The sequence below is a fragment of the Falco rusticolus genome, chromosome 8, assembly GCF_015220075.1.
Source record: "Falco rusticolus isolate bFalRus1 chromosome 8, bFalRus1.pri, whole genome shotgun sequence".
In the NCBI taxonomy this organism is placed as follows: domain Eukaryota; kingdom Metazoa; phylum Chordata; class Aves; order Falconiformes; family Falconidae; genus Falco; species Falco rusticolus.
Genome location: NC_051194.1, coordinates 8,835,832 through 8,853,862, shown reverse-complemented (window position 1 = coordinate 8,853,862; position 18,031 = coordinate 8,835,832). Strand labels below are relative to the sequence as shown.

General features: G+C 42.1%; 2 protein-coding genes across 3 annotated transcripts in view; one reads left to right on the top strand and one right to left on the bottom strand.

Annotated features, from left to right (window-relative positions):
• The window catches only part of ITK (IL2 inducible T cell kinase), a 31,438-nt gene extending 27,490 nt beyond the window's left edge, over positions 1-3,948 (bottom strand). Inside the window, exon 1 of the mRNA XM_037398598.1 lies at positions 3,760-3,948. Coding sequence (XP_037254495.1) covers positions 3,760-3,930 — 171 coding nt within the window. The 5' untranslated portion in view covers positions 3,931-3,948. The remainder of the gene's footprint in view (positions 1-3,759) is intronic.
• Positions 3,949-13,777: 9,829 nt separating this feature from the next.
• Positions 13,778-15,593, top strand: MED7 (mediator complex subunit 7). Of its 2 annotated transcripts, none has more exons than XM_037397411.1 (2): positions 13,778-13,862; positions 14,427-15,593. In XM_037397411.1, exon 2 carries the CDS (start codon positions 14,446-14,448, stop codon positions 15,136-15,138), a length of 693 nt encoding a protein of 230 aa, XP_037253308.1. In that variant the 5' UTR covers positions 13,778-13,862; positions 14,427-14,445; the 3' UTR covers positions 15,139-15,593. The 2 variants fall into 2 exon arrangements, with proteins under 2 accessions (XP_037253308.1, XP_037253309.1); XM_037397412.1 differs by having other exon boundaries at positions 13,829-13,915.
• Positions 15,594-18,031: the final 2,438 nt, after the last annotated feature.

The following is an 18,031-nucleotide window of genomic DNA, read 5'->3' as shown; positions in this document are numbered from 1 at the left end:
GACATGGAGCACTTTGTAGTTGACACAGACAGACTCAAGAAGTCCCTGCAGGTCTGAGCTATGCCAAGACGAGCAGCTCTGATGCAGAGATCATGTAATTAGTGTGGTACCAGCCCAGAAGACAGTGGCCTATTCACTAAGCATGGCATCAGCCTTAGACATCTGTGACACTTTTAGACTACAGCTAATTGAAATACGGGGAGAGATGCTAGTTTCTGGCTGTCCCTGCCCAGGTAGGAATGTGACATAATGAAGACTATGCAAGAACATCTACTTAGTGTCCGAAATATTACCTCTCTTCCCTCTGCTGCCTGCTAACCTGAAGCATTTGCTGAACACCATAAGCCGTTAGGTGAATGGGATATAGGTGAAGGACGATGTGAACAGGTGAATGGGATGAAGTCACCAGTTTAAGTGTTTTTGCTAAGACATTTGAAACTCTGTCCTAGACACCTCTCCAAAGGGGTTCACTTGCCTGCTTCTTTCACAGTACTGCAAGTGTACGGGGACTCTGAAAGTAACACATGGTGCCTGCATTATTGGTTATTCTCGTGAGGATCAAACGCATTGAAATAGTTAAAATGATCACTCCCATGTGCTTGTTTACTCCCATGTACAGTAGCTACAAAATCAGCCCCTGGAAGTGAAGAATTTTTGCCCATGGTATTGATTTGCATGTTATAATAAATGCATTTCTGATGTACTTTAGTAGAGACGGGGGCTGAATACATGTGCCTGGTATCAGGGCTTTGCTTTATGTCAAGACAGCCCTGCATTGTGCACTACATAATGAATTCCAGAAAACACAGCTTCTTATTGTTCTCAGTTATTGGGGGCTCATTCTCCTAATGAGATATGTAAATATCGTCCATTAACATTAACGGCGATTGTGTGGTTGGCTCCTGAGAAGAACAGTGCTTTCTCTCTAGCTATGGCTGTCATGATGAAAATGCCATTACGGTTATTGCAAAAATTTCCCTTTATGGTGTTGGTTGTCTTGACAGTTTTTAGTGACATTTACAGAATTATCCCTGTGCCCCTTTGACCTGGTTATTTCCTTATTTTGGACTGCTACAATAAACTCTTCAACATCTTTTTATATTCATGATCTCAAAATGCAGAGAAAGGGACTGGGTGCTAAACCCTGTCAAATACAGGCAAAACATGTAAACCCGGGCTTAACAGGTAAGCGTATGCTTTACTTTAAGCCACCCAACTGAAAACGGGGGTTTCTCAAACTGTTAAGCAGTTTGCTAGTTGTTTTGCCTGACTTTGTGCTCAGGCTGTTGTTACTGACTGTTGTTGTGACTGACTGGGGAGCGGGGAGGTGGGTGCTGTATGGTGTTGAACTCTGCGTACAGAAAGCCACTGGGCAGACTGGTGAGGGGTTCTTAAAGAAACTCATTGAAAACTTGTAGCAAACATCCATAGAGATCTCCCTTGACAAATACATACGTTAAAAGCCCAGACAGTTGATGGCCCCACCTATATGGTGCCACACGCATGCCTGAGGATGCTCCCCATGACTGCAGCCAGCTGGCAGAGAGCAGTGATGTCCCTACCACTCTGCTCTAAACCTCCAGAGCAGGGGGACAATCTGCAAACTGCCTGCTGGCAGTGGTGACAGCCGGTGCTAACCCCTGCCAGCCCCCCACGGATGATCTAAGAGGGTCCCTGTGGAGCAGAGGCAAACCTGTGCCAGGGCTGTGCTACAGAATGAGCACTGCAGACCATCGGTTTCGACGCCTGTGTATGCTCCCTGCTCCTGGTTCACTCATGGGGATGGGCATAGCCCATGTCTTGGACCCATACTGTAATTTTCCCTTCATTAGCTGTGAACTCAATTGCCAGGGGTTCACTCCATTCCCAGCACAAAAGAAGATGGTGCCTACATGGGTTGCCCAAAGCTTTCCTCTCCAGGACAGCAACGACCTGAGCACGTGAAGGTCTCACCAGGATGGACTCATCTTGGGGAAGATTACTGAAGAGCCAGAGGATCAGTTCTGGGAGTATTTCACAGGACAAACTCTTTTCTCTCAGTTTTGTGCCAAGTTCTGCTCATGTAACCACCTGATTTTGACAGTTTGTGTCAGAAAATAATCAGAGTTTCATGGAAAATCAGCCCTGTAATTATGGATATAGCCACCATCCCTCAAATGTGTATAAGGGCCTAAAGCTACATGCGTGTTTACATGTACATGTCTACACATATATAATATGTGCAATGTTTAGAACACATAATATAGAACATGAAGTAGATAATATACCAAACCCTCATCTTGTGTAATTGACCTTTAGGAAGACTAGAGAAGAAAGTTTCCAGAGACATTCACATAGTGTATGAAATCTATGCCCCACTGAAAGTCACCAAGTCAGATTTTCCAAACTATTTCAGTGTCTAAAGATGCTGACAGACACCTACTGCAATTCCGCAAAAGTCTCTGGACAAAGTGTATGTTGAATTCATCTCAAGTTCACCAAGACTCGGGAAGCACCAAAGAAAACTAGTTATGAAGATTTTTCTAAATATATACAGCAGAATCACCTAGGTGCTTTTGAAAATTTAACCCAGTATAATTAAGTGGAATAGTTATAATGGAATTTAAAATCTTAAAATAATGGCATTTAGAAGGTAGTTTGGAGAGCAGACAAATAGTCTCAAACCAAATATGGACATAGTATGTAGCAATAAATACTATCCTATTTAAACATGGCAGTAAGAGAAACATGGACTATAAAATAAAAGCAAGAAAAACATTTATTTGGGCGTATTTCAGAGAAATAACTTGCAAGTAAAAATGAATATTAACCCTTAAAGCTGGTATCCAACCTCAAGCAGGTTATGATAAAATACAAGGGCACATCATACTTTGCTTTTTTTGTTGGGTTCAATTTTAACTTAATTTTCTGCAACTGAGCAAGATCAGGTGGTCTGAAGTTGCTGGTGCTGGAGAGCAAAGCAGCACGATCCCCAGCTCTGCTCTGCCACAGTAACAGTGCCTAAACATAATGGATTAGCAGCATGTTCAGTGACTGTTGGAAAACAAGCAATATTATTTACAACTGTAATGAGGCTCAGCAAACATCCAGCTAAGTAGAAGAAGGAAATAATTCTCACTTCCCTAGAACACTCAGCACAATGGGGCGCACAGATTGTCTTCTAATTTTCTTCATATTTAGCAAATCAGGGAAATGCAAGCTTGGGGAAACAATGTCTAGTCTGAGCATGGATCTCATCATCGCATCCCTTCTGAAGCTAACTCCAAAGACTAGACATGTTACACATGGCAGATGAATTTATTTTAAAATGCAGGACTGGTCTCCTACCAGCCATCAGGCTGCTGCCCAGAAGAAAAGAATGAGAGGGTGAGATCTGTGGATGATTTTTTTCACAGATGTCATTAGGTTACACTCGTGATCTTTGCAATACGCCACTCCAGGTCACCCCCGTACCCGTGTGAACCACCGGGCACAGGCTCACACAACTGTTACACACACCGGTTATAGCAGCTACATTCCTACAACAAAACTAGACCCTTTCAATAAATTGCAAAGGAGTCTTATTCCTCCATGCGCACCAGAAGCCCACTGATCAGAAGCTCTCAATGACCCATTTGACCACTTTGCAATTATCAATGAATGGTGCTGTAGCAAGGACCGGAAAAGTCAAGTTAATAAAATTCAACCAAGATCATCCTTCCTTCCATTAGCATCCTTCCCTCCACTACTCTATTATGAGAAAGAAAATGGCTGACGTACCCCATGGCGATGTTCATAGTAAGCCAGCTTGGATTTGGTTAAGACAAAGAAGCGCACTTTAAAGTTGGAGGGTGAAGTTCTTCTCTTCTGCTGGGATTTTTTGATCAGCAGTTCCTCCAGGAGTACACAGTTATTCATGGCTGAGCCAAGAACGGTTGCCTCCCAGGACATGGGATGCCTGTCCTACGCGCTGAGTGCCCATCCAAGAAAGAAACAGAAGAAGGAAGGCAGTTAATCAAAAAAAAAAAAAAAAAGTGTTCACAAGGCAGCGTAGGTGCTTTGAGCTTTATCTTCCCATCTACAGCAAAGCTTCCTTTCTGTCAAACCATAACCACATCCTCTCTGAAGTCAGAAAATGAACAGTACATGTTGAAATATACGCTAAGGTAAATGTTGTGGAAAAAATAACACTTGGGGGACATTCAGTAGATGTGAGTCAATGATTAAGGATTAATTAAAGGGGTGTGGCATAATTAAGCATCTGTCTCCTATCTGCCTATCTAGTAAATACAGTTATAAATACATGCACTGAACATGGATGTATAGGATGAGTGTCTCTTCTGTCCTCTTAGAAGTAGGTTATGCATCCATATTTTTTTTTTTAAGGAATGGTGTCTTCCCATCTAGAGTATTTAACAGTGACTGTGAGTCTCAGAGATTTCATACAACTTCTGTTGAGGAAGTTTCCCACATAACATGAAAGTTTGTGCTATGTAAGCAAAGACCATTATAGCCAGGATATATTTATATAAAGAATGATAAATATTTGCAGTCGTTAGATATTTAAACTGAAAACAAATGGTTACAATAGCTGATAACTGATTAATTATCATTGGTTACTACTTACTGATTACTGACTGCTTCAGGTGCGCTCTAATTAGGCTGTGGCTGGATGTTCCTGGAGGCACAGGCACAACATGCCCTCTGCAGATGCAATCAAGACCAGCATAATCAGCAGCGAAGCAAGCACAAACATCATCCAAGAGGACTTTAGGGCACCATTTGGAGCAGTTTGCACCAGGCTAAATATAGAATTATAAAAATATACCTAATGCAGTCAGTATGACAGCACTGTTGTATTTTAAAAGAAAAGCAATTCATTTTTCTCTGCTCTTTTGTTTTTATTGTGTGGGGTTTTTTTATTAGTGATGTATAATTGTGTTGCTGATGCTATTGAGGATTGGAGAGATGGAGTCTGGCGGAATATGGGGCATCTGCAAGGTAAGTATTTTCATTAATTTGGTATTTCTGAAAATTGTTCCAGTGTAAATCATTTATCAGTGCTGACTTTTGGCTTTAGTTTAACGTAGCATTAAGATATAAGGAGGCAACTCTCTATTGCTGATGTATTTTTAGAGTTGTTTGAAAGCTCCAAAGAAGATACTTTATTATTTTCAATTCAGTTCATGAGGAAAAAAATAAATCTGAACAAATACCAGTATTGCAAACTTTAAATGAAAGCTTGGATTTTCATAAAGTTTGTAGGGAAGTTCATAGATGGACTTGGGTACTATATTTCTCAATAGAATGTGGTGGTTATCCCTCCCCAAAAAAGAAGTGGCATATCCCTTTCTAGCTGTTTTATGTTACATTGTTTAGGCAGCATGTTTGGGGGATCATTAAACGTTCCTTTCTGATTTTGTTCAACGCTAACAGAGAACCTGCATTTGCCATAAAAATACAATTTAAAGATAGCACTTGACATACAAATCTGTAAGAGAATTTGCTAAACCCAATGCAGCATCATGGAACAGAAACAAGGACAAACAGAAGCTGTTGTGCAGCTGATCCTTACATCTCTCTTTCTCTCTGGTGGTCTTGCCAAAGACGAGGTGCAGTATATACTGAAACATTTGTCACCTGCAAGTCTAGCAAAGCTACGTTTCATTTCTTGGCAGAGTGAGTTCGAAGGAACTTTTGTGGTTGAACAAGAAGGATGACACAAGTCTGTGATCTCCTGAAAAATTGCCACTGCTGCCACGGGGGATTCCATATCTATTTGTAGACCACAATCAATACTCAGGCCAAATTTTCTGATTCTTCTAGAAAACCGTTTGCTTCATGCAGTGCACTTATATAAAAAACGATGAGTCTGCTGTGAGTTTTCTGAAATTGTGTCTTGTGTAAACAGCAGCTATTTGGATAATTCCAGACCTTGTTTAGGTGCTTGCACCTCTAAAATATAGGACCACTTTAGCATGCACGTAGCTTTCCTCCCTCTTGAGAATTTGCTGATTTAAATTGTGCTCAAAGATCCTTTCTTGCAATTAATAAACCAAAACATGGACAGTAGGGTGTCCTGACAAATTGTATAGACTTCACCCTGCCAGAACAGTGAATCCCCTGTTGATCTTAATAGCATTTCACTTGATTTGTGTCAGTACAGATGAATTTATAACCACAGTTTGTACTGTCATTGCATTTTTAGCTATGAACACTTATTTAGGACTATGTTATTCTTTCTAGTCTCTTCTTTGCACTATTTGTAGTGAGTTAAGGACTTTCTGAAAAATATCTGTAGCTTGGGCCAAGGGGGGGTTGCAGTGTGCTGGCAGAGACGTGCATTCTGTCTTCTCAGAAAACTGAATATAAATAGAAATGGAAGGGTGTGACTTCATAGCCTTACAGAAAAGCTATGAGGCCACCGAAGAGATGAGATGCCGACACAAAGACCTCTGAGGGGAGCAATGCTGCTGGGGATGGGAGGATGTGGGGGGAGAAGAGATTCAGCAAGGGTAGGTAGTGGGGCGAAAGCTAAGAAATTCTTCGAATGTAGTGACTGGCAGCTTGATTTCTTCATGAGATAATAGATGAGTTAGCTGAGGGACGTGAAGAGGGGAGCGATTTGATCAAATATTCAGATAGGAGGCTTGGTAACTGCACTTTGTTTGCTGTAAACATGGTATGATGCCACGTGTTGTAGGAGGTCTGACGGGAAGATGCTCTGAGGGTCAAGGAGAGAGAGGAAGAAGGAACAAACGGGATTTGGCTCGGCATGTGGGAGAACTGGACAAGCTGAGCTGCTGCGGAAGAGAAGGCACAGTGTTGATACAACATATGTAGAAAGACACACATAGTTGTAAGAAAATAATCACAGATTTTGGCCTGGAATGGTAGAGAATCTGGTAGTTATGTCAGAACTAGCAGGACTTAGCAGGTGAGGTCAGCCATTCTGAGTTTTCCATGGTGAGTTCAAACTGCTGATGGGCCAGCTGCCATATTAGACAGGGAAAAGAATACGAATGACTGTAAGGAAGGAAACAAATCAACACAGCCAGATTTGGGTGCCATTGATATAGCACAGGAGCTGATTTCAGTGAGAGCTACTATTTCTGTTTTGCAGTATCTTTATCAACAGGTAACTCTTCACTGTCAGACTGGGGAGGAAGGTAGGGACTGGCATATTTTTGTATCCACTCTTGCCACAGATCTACCCTTCATCTTCCTTTTTCACATTAATCCCAAACCCCATGTTTAGCAAACATGTGAGTGTAGCAAGCCAAAACCAGAATATGAATGCTCTGTAAGTCTAATGAATATATAGCCAGCTATATACAAAAACATATGGTCTAAGAATTGTATTTATATTTAATGAAACATTTATGAGAGAGTAACCTGCTTATGTGTATTTGAATTTTAATTTTGAAGATCGTGATTTCTCATAATCTTTTTTTTAAAAAAAAATCTTTGTTGCTTTCATGACATGAACTGTAGATGTAAATCGTATGTTATCATCCAGCTGGGTGACTAACAGGTTATAACCCTTTTAAACAAAGCCTCAGGCATTTAAGGGCTTCAGGACCCTTCCACAGTAGGGCAGGAAATATATATATATATATCTATATACACACACACACGTACCTATATATTCAGGTAGAAATATACCACTTGTCTAGAAGCAAGTTAGCTGCAGAGCTGGCAGATGTGCGTACAAGCCTGTAGAGCTCTACACACAACCTACACTGACTTCCTGAAAGGGCTCCTCAGGTGAGCTGGAGTCTCCCACTAACACAGGTATCTCATTTCTGGAACCTGACCTTGTATGATGGGCAGCATGGATGAGCACACTCCTTTTGTTCAAGGCTTTTGGCACCGCTCTGCATTGTATGGTACAGAAATTCTGTATCCTTAACAGAAAGAAATTAAGTATAACTGTCTTAAGTATCTTAAAACCACTGCAGGTCTATCCCTTAAGATGAGGAGAAAAAGTCTGATGAATTTTTTAGGTATCCTACATCTTCTCAGCTTAAGTGCTTTTATAAAGCTTGCTACCATGTATCTTCTGACACTTCTCTATCCCTATGCAGGAAAATCTGAAATATTGTAAATGTTTCAGATTTAAGTTTGAGGTGCTGTGTGCACTAAATACTCCTCTGTGCTGGGCAAGTTTAGGTTACAGATAAAGTTATTCTTACCAACGCTGGCTTCATTGGGTTCCTTTTTTTAGTTTTAATCACCTTTGTTCTTCCCTTGCCACGTCCTGCCAACTGGTCTGTTTCTGCTCTGAAAAATGTTATTTTTGGGATTGGATTTTTTCTTAGGGGATTTACCAGATTATGCAGTTCACACCTTTATTATTGCAAACTGGAAATCTCCCCACCCGCACATCCTGCTCTGATACCAATGCTTATGTCCTGAAGGCGGCAGAGAAATTTATAAAGTTAAATATAGATAGTTTTTTGTTTTGTAAAAAAACAGACTGGAAGGCTGCAGCTATATCTGCACTCTCACCAAATGATCTGTATACTTCTATCATGTGTAATATTTGGGCCAGTTTTACTGCCTGGGTGCCAGCTCTTCCTTTTCACCAGCTGTTCAATATGATGATTATCATTCAACTTCCAAGCTTCCAGAATTCAACCCATTTTGCTACTTAGCTATTTTAGAGTGTGAGAAACTCTATTTAGCTTACTCAGCTGTCTTGCTTCTTTGGCAGTTCATTATCACCCCAATAAACATGTCTCCAGTAGACCCAAAGAACAAGACAGAAAGCTGCAGAAAAAGGGAAGAATTAGCCTGGTCTTTATGAGCCAGATGCATCCAGCTTTCCTCTAGGTCTTACAGTTGCACCTTTGAGTCCGCTCACACTGCTCCCAGTGACCAAGGGAGTTGCTCTTGGAGAACCAGAGCAAGATTGTCCCTGTGAACTGTTCGGGAGCCCTGGGAAAGTAGATGCCTTGTTCTGAGCATCTGCTCGGCGGGTGTAGTGAATTATCCATGATTTGAATGCCTGAAGTGAATCACTCCCAGGCTTACTGACGCTGGCAGTAACATAGAGAACATGTTTTATACTGGTGAACTTGCACAGGGTTAGGACTCACTCTTCCGTGATGAAGGTACAAATAATCCTTTGCTCAGTTGTTCTCCCTTAGGCGAAAATGCAGATAGAAAACCCTAGTTTCATCAGGTCATACCCAAACTGGGAATTTGTTCCAGCTCCTTTTATTATTGCCTGCCTATTGTGGTTTCTTTCTGTGACCGTTTCCTTCTGAAGACAAAGGCGTGACTTACACTACTGGCAAATTGCAGTGCTGCAAATCCCGCAGTTTATTCTGGCAACATGACATGTTTGCAGCGACCCAGCTTGCTGATGGCTGGATAGGGACTACTTCTTCACGCCATGCAGAACATTTTTTGAGGCATATGCATCTACAAGTTAGAATAGGCAGGCAACACAGGTGTGTGATGAAGTAAAGTCCCAGTATTAATGTCTGACTTAAAAATCAGGTAGGGGGATTGCTTCCAGAAAGAAGATTAAGTCTCTGAGCATAGGAAAGAGTGCTGGCTGATTCTATCAAAACGTGCCTGGATTTTGAGCCGTGTCAATTTATTACCCAGCAGTGAGATACCTGTTTCATTGCTAAATAACCATGCAGGCTCTGTACTAGATTTGAATCTGGTAATAGGCTGTATAGCAAGGAACCGTTAAACTGTCACGTGCATGGAAGATTGGTGTGCCCCAATTTTTACATGACAGGAACATTAAACTTCTTTCCTACATTATTAAGTGTGCCAATAGGCTGTAGCTGAAAAGGCAGCACAGCACTGCACTGCAAATTCATTAATTCCCAAAGCCACAGCAGGAGACAGGGAGATGGGAATTAACCACAGCAGATGGAGACATAAAGCTTGCTTAAGTCCCCTTCACCCCCAACAGACGCCTTTTCTTTTCCCCCCCTCCCTGTTATATCCTGCAATAAAGCCTATAACAATCACCAAAAAAGGAAAATTCTGAGCTCATTGCTTAACTAGGCTGTAAGATGTAACACTCAACCTAAGCCCAACAAGAGACTGGAACTGAATTTCATTTTGGGGTTGTTTTTCAGACAACATGGGAAAACCACACCACACATTATTTAGAGTGCAATAGCAATCAAAAATGGAAGAAATGTGTTTTAGCACAGAAGAGAGCAGTGCTGTTCTATGACCATGCTTGAAAATGGGGTTTGTATTTGCTGTGCTTGTATAATGCTTGGATTCAAATTGTGCTAAAATAATTTAGCATACTGCAATGGCACACACTGTACACACTGCTGCTGAATTAACAGAACCGGAATGCCCGATAATGAAACGTGCCAATTTGCCTAAAATTAGTTATGAAGAAAACCAAGCCAAATTTAACTAAAGCAGTAAATTAAGATGACGTGTCTTTGAGGCGAAGAATATCATTGTACTGATTCACCATCTGCTGAAGGGCTGTCCAGGTTCATTCCCACAATTTGGAGATGCTGTAGGAATGGGGCTGTATTAACAGTGGTAGGCTTGTACTGGATCGTGTCCTTATTTCAGAGAAGAGCTGAAATGTAGCAGAAAGCAAATTGCAGAGTGCTATGCATGACACCATTGTTCTTAATTTCTCATTCGGAACCAATGTAAAGACATATGTTAGCAGCTCCCTGTAGGCTGGAAAGGGTCATCAGTAGGTCTTCTGAGAATCAGCCATGCTACTAAGAACTAGACTGAAACTCTTTTTTTCTGCTTTAGTTTGACGTTATATCCCCTCTGTCTTGGCCACTACATACAGACTGGGAAAATGACTCAAGAAAATCACAGAGATCACACGAAAACCAAGTGATTGGCTTGCCACAGCCTTTTACTGGTTGAAGTCACAGCATTTTACATCCTTGCACAGTTCGCTGAGTGCGAGGCACTAGAGAATCAATCCGTTCCTGTTAAAAGAATGTGAAACTGAAGTCTGGAGAGTCCAATAAAACCAAAATACCTTCTACTATATGGCTTCTCTCATGCACCTCTGGAGGCAGAGCCTTTTACTCCTTGCCTGCCTTTCAGGGTATGATGTAAGAAGACAATTCGAGACAAGCTGAGAGCTTGCTACCACAGAAACATGGAGAACCGCTGCCCTCACCATCTCCCAGACCTCCTCCCTTCCTTCTGCCTATGCACTCTCCTCTTTTAAAAGCTCGCCCTGATGTTCACTGATAGCACAGTGAATTCACTTGATTTACTAGAAGAGCCAACAATTTAATCCAGAAAAATTACAGTAATGTTTTCTGTCGGGTTTGGAGTTGCATCAATTTACTTTCCAATCCGATGCCTGACGGTGATGGTACAAAGCAGTGAGAAGAAAGGACTGCACAGCCAGAAGTGGGGGGCTGGAGGAGCAGCGAAGGAAGAAAGGAGAGCAGGATCAGAAGGAAAGAGTAGGAGAGGAGGGTGAAGGAATGAGACCTCCCTTTTCAGAGCAGAAAACTTTTTAGTTGCAGCATGGAACTGCACCCTTGCCTCTATTTGAAAAGCATGCTCTCAGTTCCATGTTTATGTGCCTTGATAAGATCTCCATCTCCATCCTGGAGTATTTTCCCATCTTCAAAATGACTATTTGTATGCATTGAAGTAGTACTTAGAAACAAACACTACATTAAAAAAAAAAGAAAAGATAAGCCATCTCAGATGCCGCTGGCTGATAGTACATATTTTCTGTTCAAACTGTTTAGATTCTCAACTGACAAGATCACCAACTGATGAAACAAACAATGTGGTAAAGTATTTTGATTTTATGGGTGTAGATTAAAGGTCTCTTAGATCTTCTTGCTGTTGTGGATTGATATGGAAAGTTTGAATGACTGGTTCATGCCAAACAGCAAGCCTGTGGCATGGGAGACTATCAGGGTCCCAGTTCAGTGCCCAGAGCACTCCTTCACCCTGTAGAGAACCTAAGTTCCATAGCCATGGTAGGAAAGTGGTGACAGATGGCAGCTTTTTAAACATCACCATCCTTTAACCTCTTTCGTTTTTAAAATCTTGATTGTCAGAAAAATTAAAGTGTGTAATAGTTGTTTTGGAATCCAATGACTTTTTGTGGTTTTGAGTTTTCTTATAGGTGGCTTCTACTAACAGATTGTGTACTAGCCCAACTCCTGCATTTCAAAGGGATGGTTAGCCCAGGTCCAGTGCTGAAATGCTGAAAACTGGAAACATGGGCAAACCACCTTATTCTGTTATGTTTCTGCATTGTGTTGCCCACTGTGGCTGCTCATTGGGATATTTATGCACAAAGAATAAGAGCTTTCTGTACCCAGCCTCCTGGGTCTGAGCAATCTATTCACACACGTGACATTTTAGTGCGTATGGATATGTTTCTGAAAAGAACACTAGATTAATTCACATCTTGGGGCACCACAAAATCCTTAACGTAAGAACTTTTGTCTCACTTTTTAAGTAGAAGTAATGGCATCAAGGGCAGAAAAAGCGAAGACATCACTTCCGATATTAGATGGCATCAGATCTGGCAGTCTAGAAACTATTGAGAAATATAGATTGAGCCCAAATCAATTTACTGTCAGTTTTCCCTAAAGCTGTAAGTCACTACCAAATGGCAAGAATACTCTCCTTTGAACAACATGCATAAATCGAGACCTAGGTACTTTAAAAAAGTCTTTGGGCCTAGATTTCAAAACGTAACATGGGCCATATGTGTATATACACGTATGTGGATAAATACTAAACTATAAGCACACTGATGACATCAACCTGTGTGAATACAGAGAAAAGGGAAAACCTTTAACTCGGATTAAGTGATCACTGCCAGAGAACAAGGGCATCAAACTCCGTAAGGGGAGAGACTTCTTCAGCAAGTGCACTGAGGTTCCTTCCTATGTGACAAACACTTGCTACATCACCTGAGAACAAACATCTCCAAAGGGGTCACTTCCTCCTTAAAATATACTTCGCTTACAAATGAAACCAGATCAGCCTATTTTGCAGTCAGGGCTGCGCTCCTTGTCAATTGTAGAGTGCTGTTTGGTTTGGAATACTTAAATATTCAGATATACAGTAAAACAGGAGCTTTAATTTTTTTTTCAGGTTTTCTAGTCAAATAAACCTATCTATTCTGGATCTTCTTTGCATGGTTTTAAAAATAATTAACAGGATACAAAGTAATTTCCATTCAATCAAAACTTTTTATTGGTGAAATAATCAATCCTGAAAAGCGAATGAATGATACTGCCTGTGCACAACGGGTCCCCGTCAGACAAAGGCCATTGCTGCCATCTGCTGAGGAAGAGAGAAAACGGGCCACAAACGGCGAAGTGTCAAACAATCCTTTCCTGCTGGCCATTTCAGGGAGAAATTCCTACAGAGGTGATGCCAGCAAGCCCAGCAACCCGTGCTCCACATGGTGAAAAATCCATAATTTATTCTTCCACTCCTTCTAAAACAAAATGGAAGGAAAGCAACACAAAAGGCCAGGCCGGTCGCTGCCGCCCCCGCAGGCCTCTGGACCTGCCGCCTCAGGAGCGGCTGCTGGTGAGGGAGCCCCGCGCCCCTGGGGGGGCCACAGCATCAGCTGGAATGTGCCCCCCCCCCGCCCGGGCACCAAGCGGCCCCCTCAGAGCTCAGGCGCTGCCGCCGCCATGACGCCCCCCCCACCCCTCCTCGCTCAGGGACCGCCCGCCCCGCCGTGCTTGGCACCGCCCCCCGCGGGAGTCCCTGCGCTGAGTGGAGCAAACTTCTGACCGGTGTCCGGAAGGACCAATCAGAGTGTGCCGGCCGAGGTCGGAGAGCCAATGGAGGGGAAGGGACGCGGCTGCCGGCCGGAAGTGAGGCGCCGGCGATCGGGCTGAGGGGAGCTCGGCGGGCAGGTGAGGGCGGGTGGCTGCTTGCGGGTGCCGAGTGGAGTCGTTTTCTCCGCTGGGTACGTGGTCAGTCGCCGATGGGGTCTTGCCGTAGCGCGCCCCCGGCTTCTGTCTCTTCAGCAGTGGCCTGGCGAAACCCGCGGCGGGGTTTGGGCCTTCCCGGAGCAGGGCAGGGCGGCGGCGGTGGGCCCAGGGCGCCAGGCCGCATCCCCCGCTGCGGGCCGTGCTTGCCCGCCGCCGGGCCGTGCGGTTTCCTCCGTCGCGGGGCGTGGTGTGAGTGGGCCAGGCCTCCGCTGGGGGACGGAACTCCTGTGGCTGCCCTGTTTTCAGGCTGGCCACAGTTCGGGAAAAGAACGCTTTATGTGCCTGCGGTGAAGTTAATCCTGCTAAAAGTATACCGTAGTGAAAAGCTAACGTGGTTTTATTCGGGAGTTTCCTCTATTCTACACATTAAGATGGTTTCTGGCTCATTTTCTTGCAGCCAGCTCTCTTATAGTGCCTTTATTACTATTTATATGGTAAGGCTGTCATGCAAAGTGTTTAACATCTATTTCTTGGGACATTCCCTAGGTATTTTCGTCTGGGAAAAATGGGTGAACCTCAGCAAGTGAGCGCCCTTCCTCCGCCTCCAATGCAATATATAAAAGAATATACTGATGAAAATATCCGTAAAGGCCTGGCTCCAAAGCCACCTCCCCCTGTGAAAGACAGTTATATGATGTTTGGTAATCAGTTTCAATGTGATGATCTGATTATTCGACCCTTAGAGAGCCAGGGTATTGAACGGTTGCATCCTATGCAGTTTGATCACAAGAAGGAATTAAGAAAACTTAATATGTCTATCCTGGTCAACTTTTTGGACCTCTTGGATATCTTGATAAGGAGTCCAGGGAGTATAAAGCGAGAGGAGAAACTGGAAGACTTGAAACTGCTTTTTGTTCATGTCCATCATCTTATAAACGAGTATCGCCCTCACCAAGCTAGGGAGACACTGAGAGTCATGATGGAGGTGCAGAAGCGTCAGCGCTTGGAAACGGCAGAGCGATTTCAGAAGCACTTAGAGCGAGTTGTAGAGATGATTCAGAACTGCCTGGCTTCCTTGCCTGATGATCTGCCTCATTCAGAGGGAGGACTGAGAGTGAAAACGGAACCAATGGATACTGATGTTGGCAGCAGCTGTATGGGACAGAGTGAAAAGCAGAGAGATCGTTCTGGTGGCAAGAGAGATCAGGTTTTAGACAAAGATGCAGCAATGTGTAGCATTATTGATGAAATGACATGAAGAAAACATTTGTTTTTGCTAGCTTGCCATAGTGAAAGGCAGAACAGATTCTAAGGGTATACACTGTATTTTGTTGTACAAGCAGAAAAGGCATTTATTGTACACCTGTTGAGTTTGTGAGTGACTAGACGGGTGAAAATTTTTAATATTCTGTGAGCTTTGTGTTTATTGGTAGAAACAAAAATACACTTTTTGTTAATCTGTGGCTACCACTTCACATGATACATTCAAAGTTAGCTTCTTCTATTGTATTTAATTTGTCACTTTCTAGTTTTTTGGGTGTGCTGTTTTGGTTTTTTTAATTGCTTTATAGTGTGGAAGCAAGCGAGGGATCTGACAAGAATTGCACTTGACAGTTCGTTTCAAACAAGTGCTAGTTGTTCACAATTTCAGTGGGTCCTTTCAGGAATGTGTAATTCAACATTAAAAATAAAATCAGTGTGAAGTCTGCAAAATCCATTCCTTTCTATTTTTGTAGTAATATAACTGTACTGAAGAAAACCTAAGAATTCCTTTTTTTACAGATGTAATGTGGTGTAATTTGCATTATAAAGACACAGTCAGGAGTCCCAACAACTAAATGAATTAAAATTAATTGGATTTTAACTTCCTCAGATGTAACTTGTAACCAGTCTTGAGTTTACAAAAATGCCTACATTTCCCCCCCCCCCACATATATGCTTAGACTAACATATTTCCAGCATAATTAATATACATGCATGAAATTAATCATTTTGCAGTGCACATGCTTTGTATTTGCATTTTAGGTGGGCTCTGTGCCCAGCTGAGTGTGTTTTCTCAGGAGGGAGAGTCTGATTGGATAATTAGTATTTATACTAATAGAGAACTAAGTTTGAAAGAAACTGTTTGTATTCCATCACGTAGAAGCTGTATTAACCACATTTAAAGAACATTTAAGTTGAATCTGTCCCTCATAGCAAGAGAAAGAGAGTGATCTGATAGTGAAGAAGTCGCTTCTTTACCCTACCCTTCCTGTCAGGGGAATCCTACTTCCATCTTTTTGCCATGTAGCCCTGGAGGCCCCATAGTACACATTTTTTCCAAAGTATATACAGCAACTGAAAACCAGGTAAATTTATGGGTGAGGGGACTGGTACAAACTCTGGTTTTAACTGTCTATTTTAACAAGCTATGTCTCATTTGGTAATTCTGTTGTTTTCAGAAATGTTACTTAAATGGGCAGGCAAAAGTACTTAGCTGTTGGGTGCTGGGGATCGAGCTCAGTGCAGATAAGGGTGCAATGAACTGAAACAGGTTTATGACTCATTGGAGAACATCATCTGCTATTTTAAGTGCACATGACGTAAGTAACAAGAAGTAGAAATTTTTTTGGCTTTTTATACATTTATAAATTTACAAAGTTAACACTTGTCCTTTATTCAACTACTGTTTCTGTCCTTCTCCCTGGACTAGACCTAAATTGTATAGCTTGTCAGTAACTGAAACAGTTGCAAGTGAGCAGGATTAATTTAGTACCTACTTTGCAAATGTTCTTTCATGTGGAAGATACCAAGAAATGTTTAGTGTCTCCCAGATAAAAGAGGTCATGCACTAATTACTTTTTTCTATGTTTAAGGCAAATCTTTAGAAAGTTGTGAGGGGCTTCCTGGGCTTTTTTCAGCCGAAAATACTGGTGTTTCCATCTGTTGTCACGTGAAAGCAAAGATCGTTTTCCCTTTTTCTGTTAGAACTTTGGGAAAACAGTGGACTGTAGCTGCAGTGAAGGCAGTGCATGATACAGGCCTGTTAGTCCAGGGAAATGGGCATTTCAGGTATTGTAGGATGATGTGACTCACTGATAGCAAATTTGACTGTAATGTTGACTTGTGTGTTAATTAACATGCTCCTGATGATGAGGTCTTTCCTTACCTCAGCAAATCCTGATTTTATTTTTGGATGTGATAACATTTGAAGTATTCTATGCCTGAAATGTTAATGTATACACTATGTGTTTGGTTGTATATGCCTTATGAAACTTGTGAGATAAAATTAACATCGGGTGTTAGGCAGTGTTTTGTTTAATGTTTTCTTAATTAAAAAAGTAGAAGACAAAAGCTCAGCCCTTCTGTTACACTATCTGAACAGTCACAGGGACAACGGAAGTATATTTTCTTGAAATGAAACTTTTCAGAAGTCTCTCGATACAGAGTAGCCAAGTGTATCACCAGTAGACAAAAGGGGAAAGTTAGCAGTTCTGTTCATCTAGGGGGAAAAGGAGAAAAAGCCATTTAATCATACGGCTTTAAAATAGTGTAATGAAGAGATGATTCCAACAATGCTTTAAACTTTGATATTTAATGTTTTGGTTTGGCTTTATTTTCACAAAGTACAATCTGACTATATGCTCTGAGTCAAGGAAAAATGTGCAGCTACTTTAAGGCTGCATGAAAAAGATGTTGGCAACCTTTCTACAGTAATGGTGCTTGTTTGTTGCAGAAACAAAGTAGGAACTTGGAAAGCAAGCATGCATAAACACGGGAATTATGTCAACGTGTATTCCATATGGTCTGTGTTTGAGATGACATCTAAAGCAAATGGGTTAACTGTTGCCCTGTATCTCACCTTCTTTTGCTGTGTGACCAGAACAGCTTTCCTGGGGATACAGACAGTATGCAAACTACTGTAGACTATTGTATGAACAAAACAACCTGGGTGAAGCAAGTAGAATGGGCTCAGGCAGAGCTCTGGGGTAACAGTTTCCATATTTTCTTATCCTACTAATTTATTCCAGAGCTCAGACATGGCCTGTGCAGAGGAGGAACCCATGTGGACCCATGCACACTGCATGTTGTTGCAGGTAACTGGCAGAAGGGACATGTCCTGGTCTGCAGGTGGATGTTTGTCGCACATGGAACCGTCGAGTTCATCATGG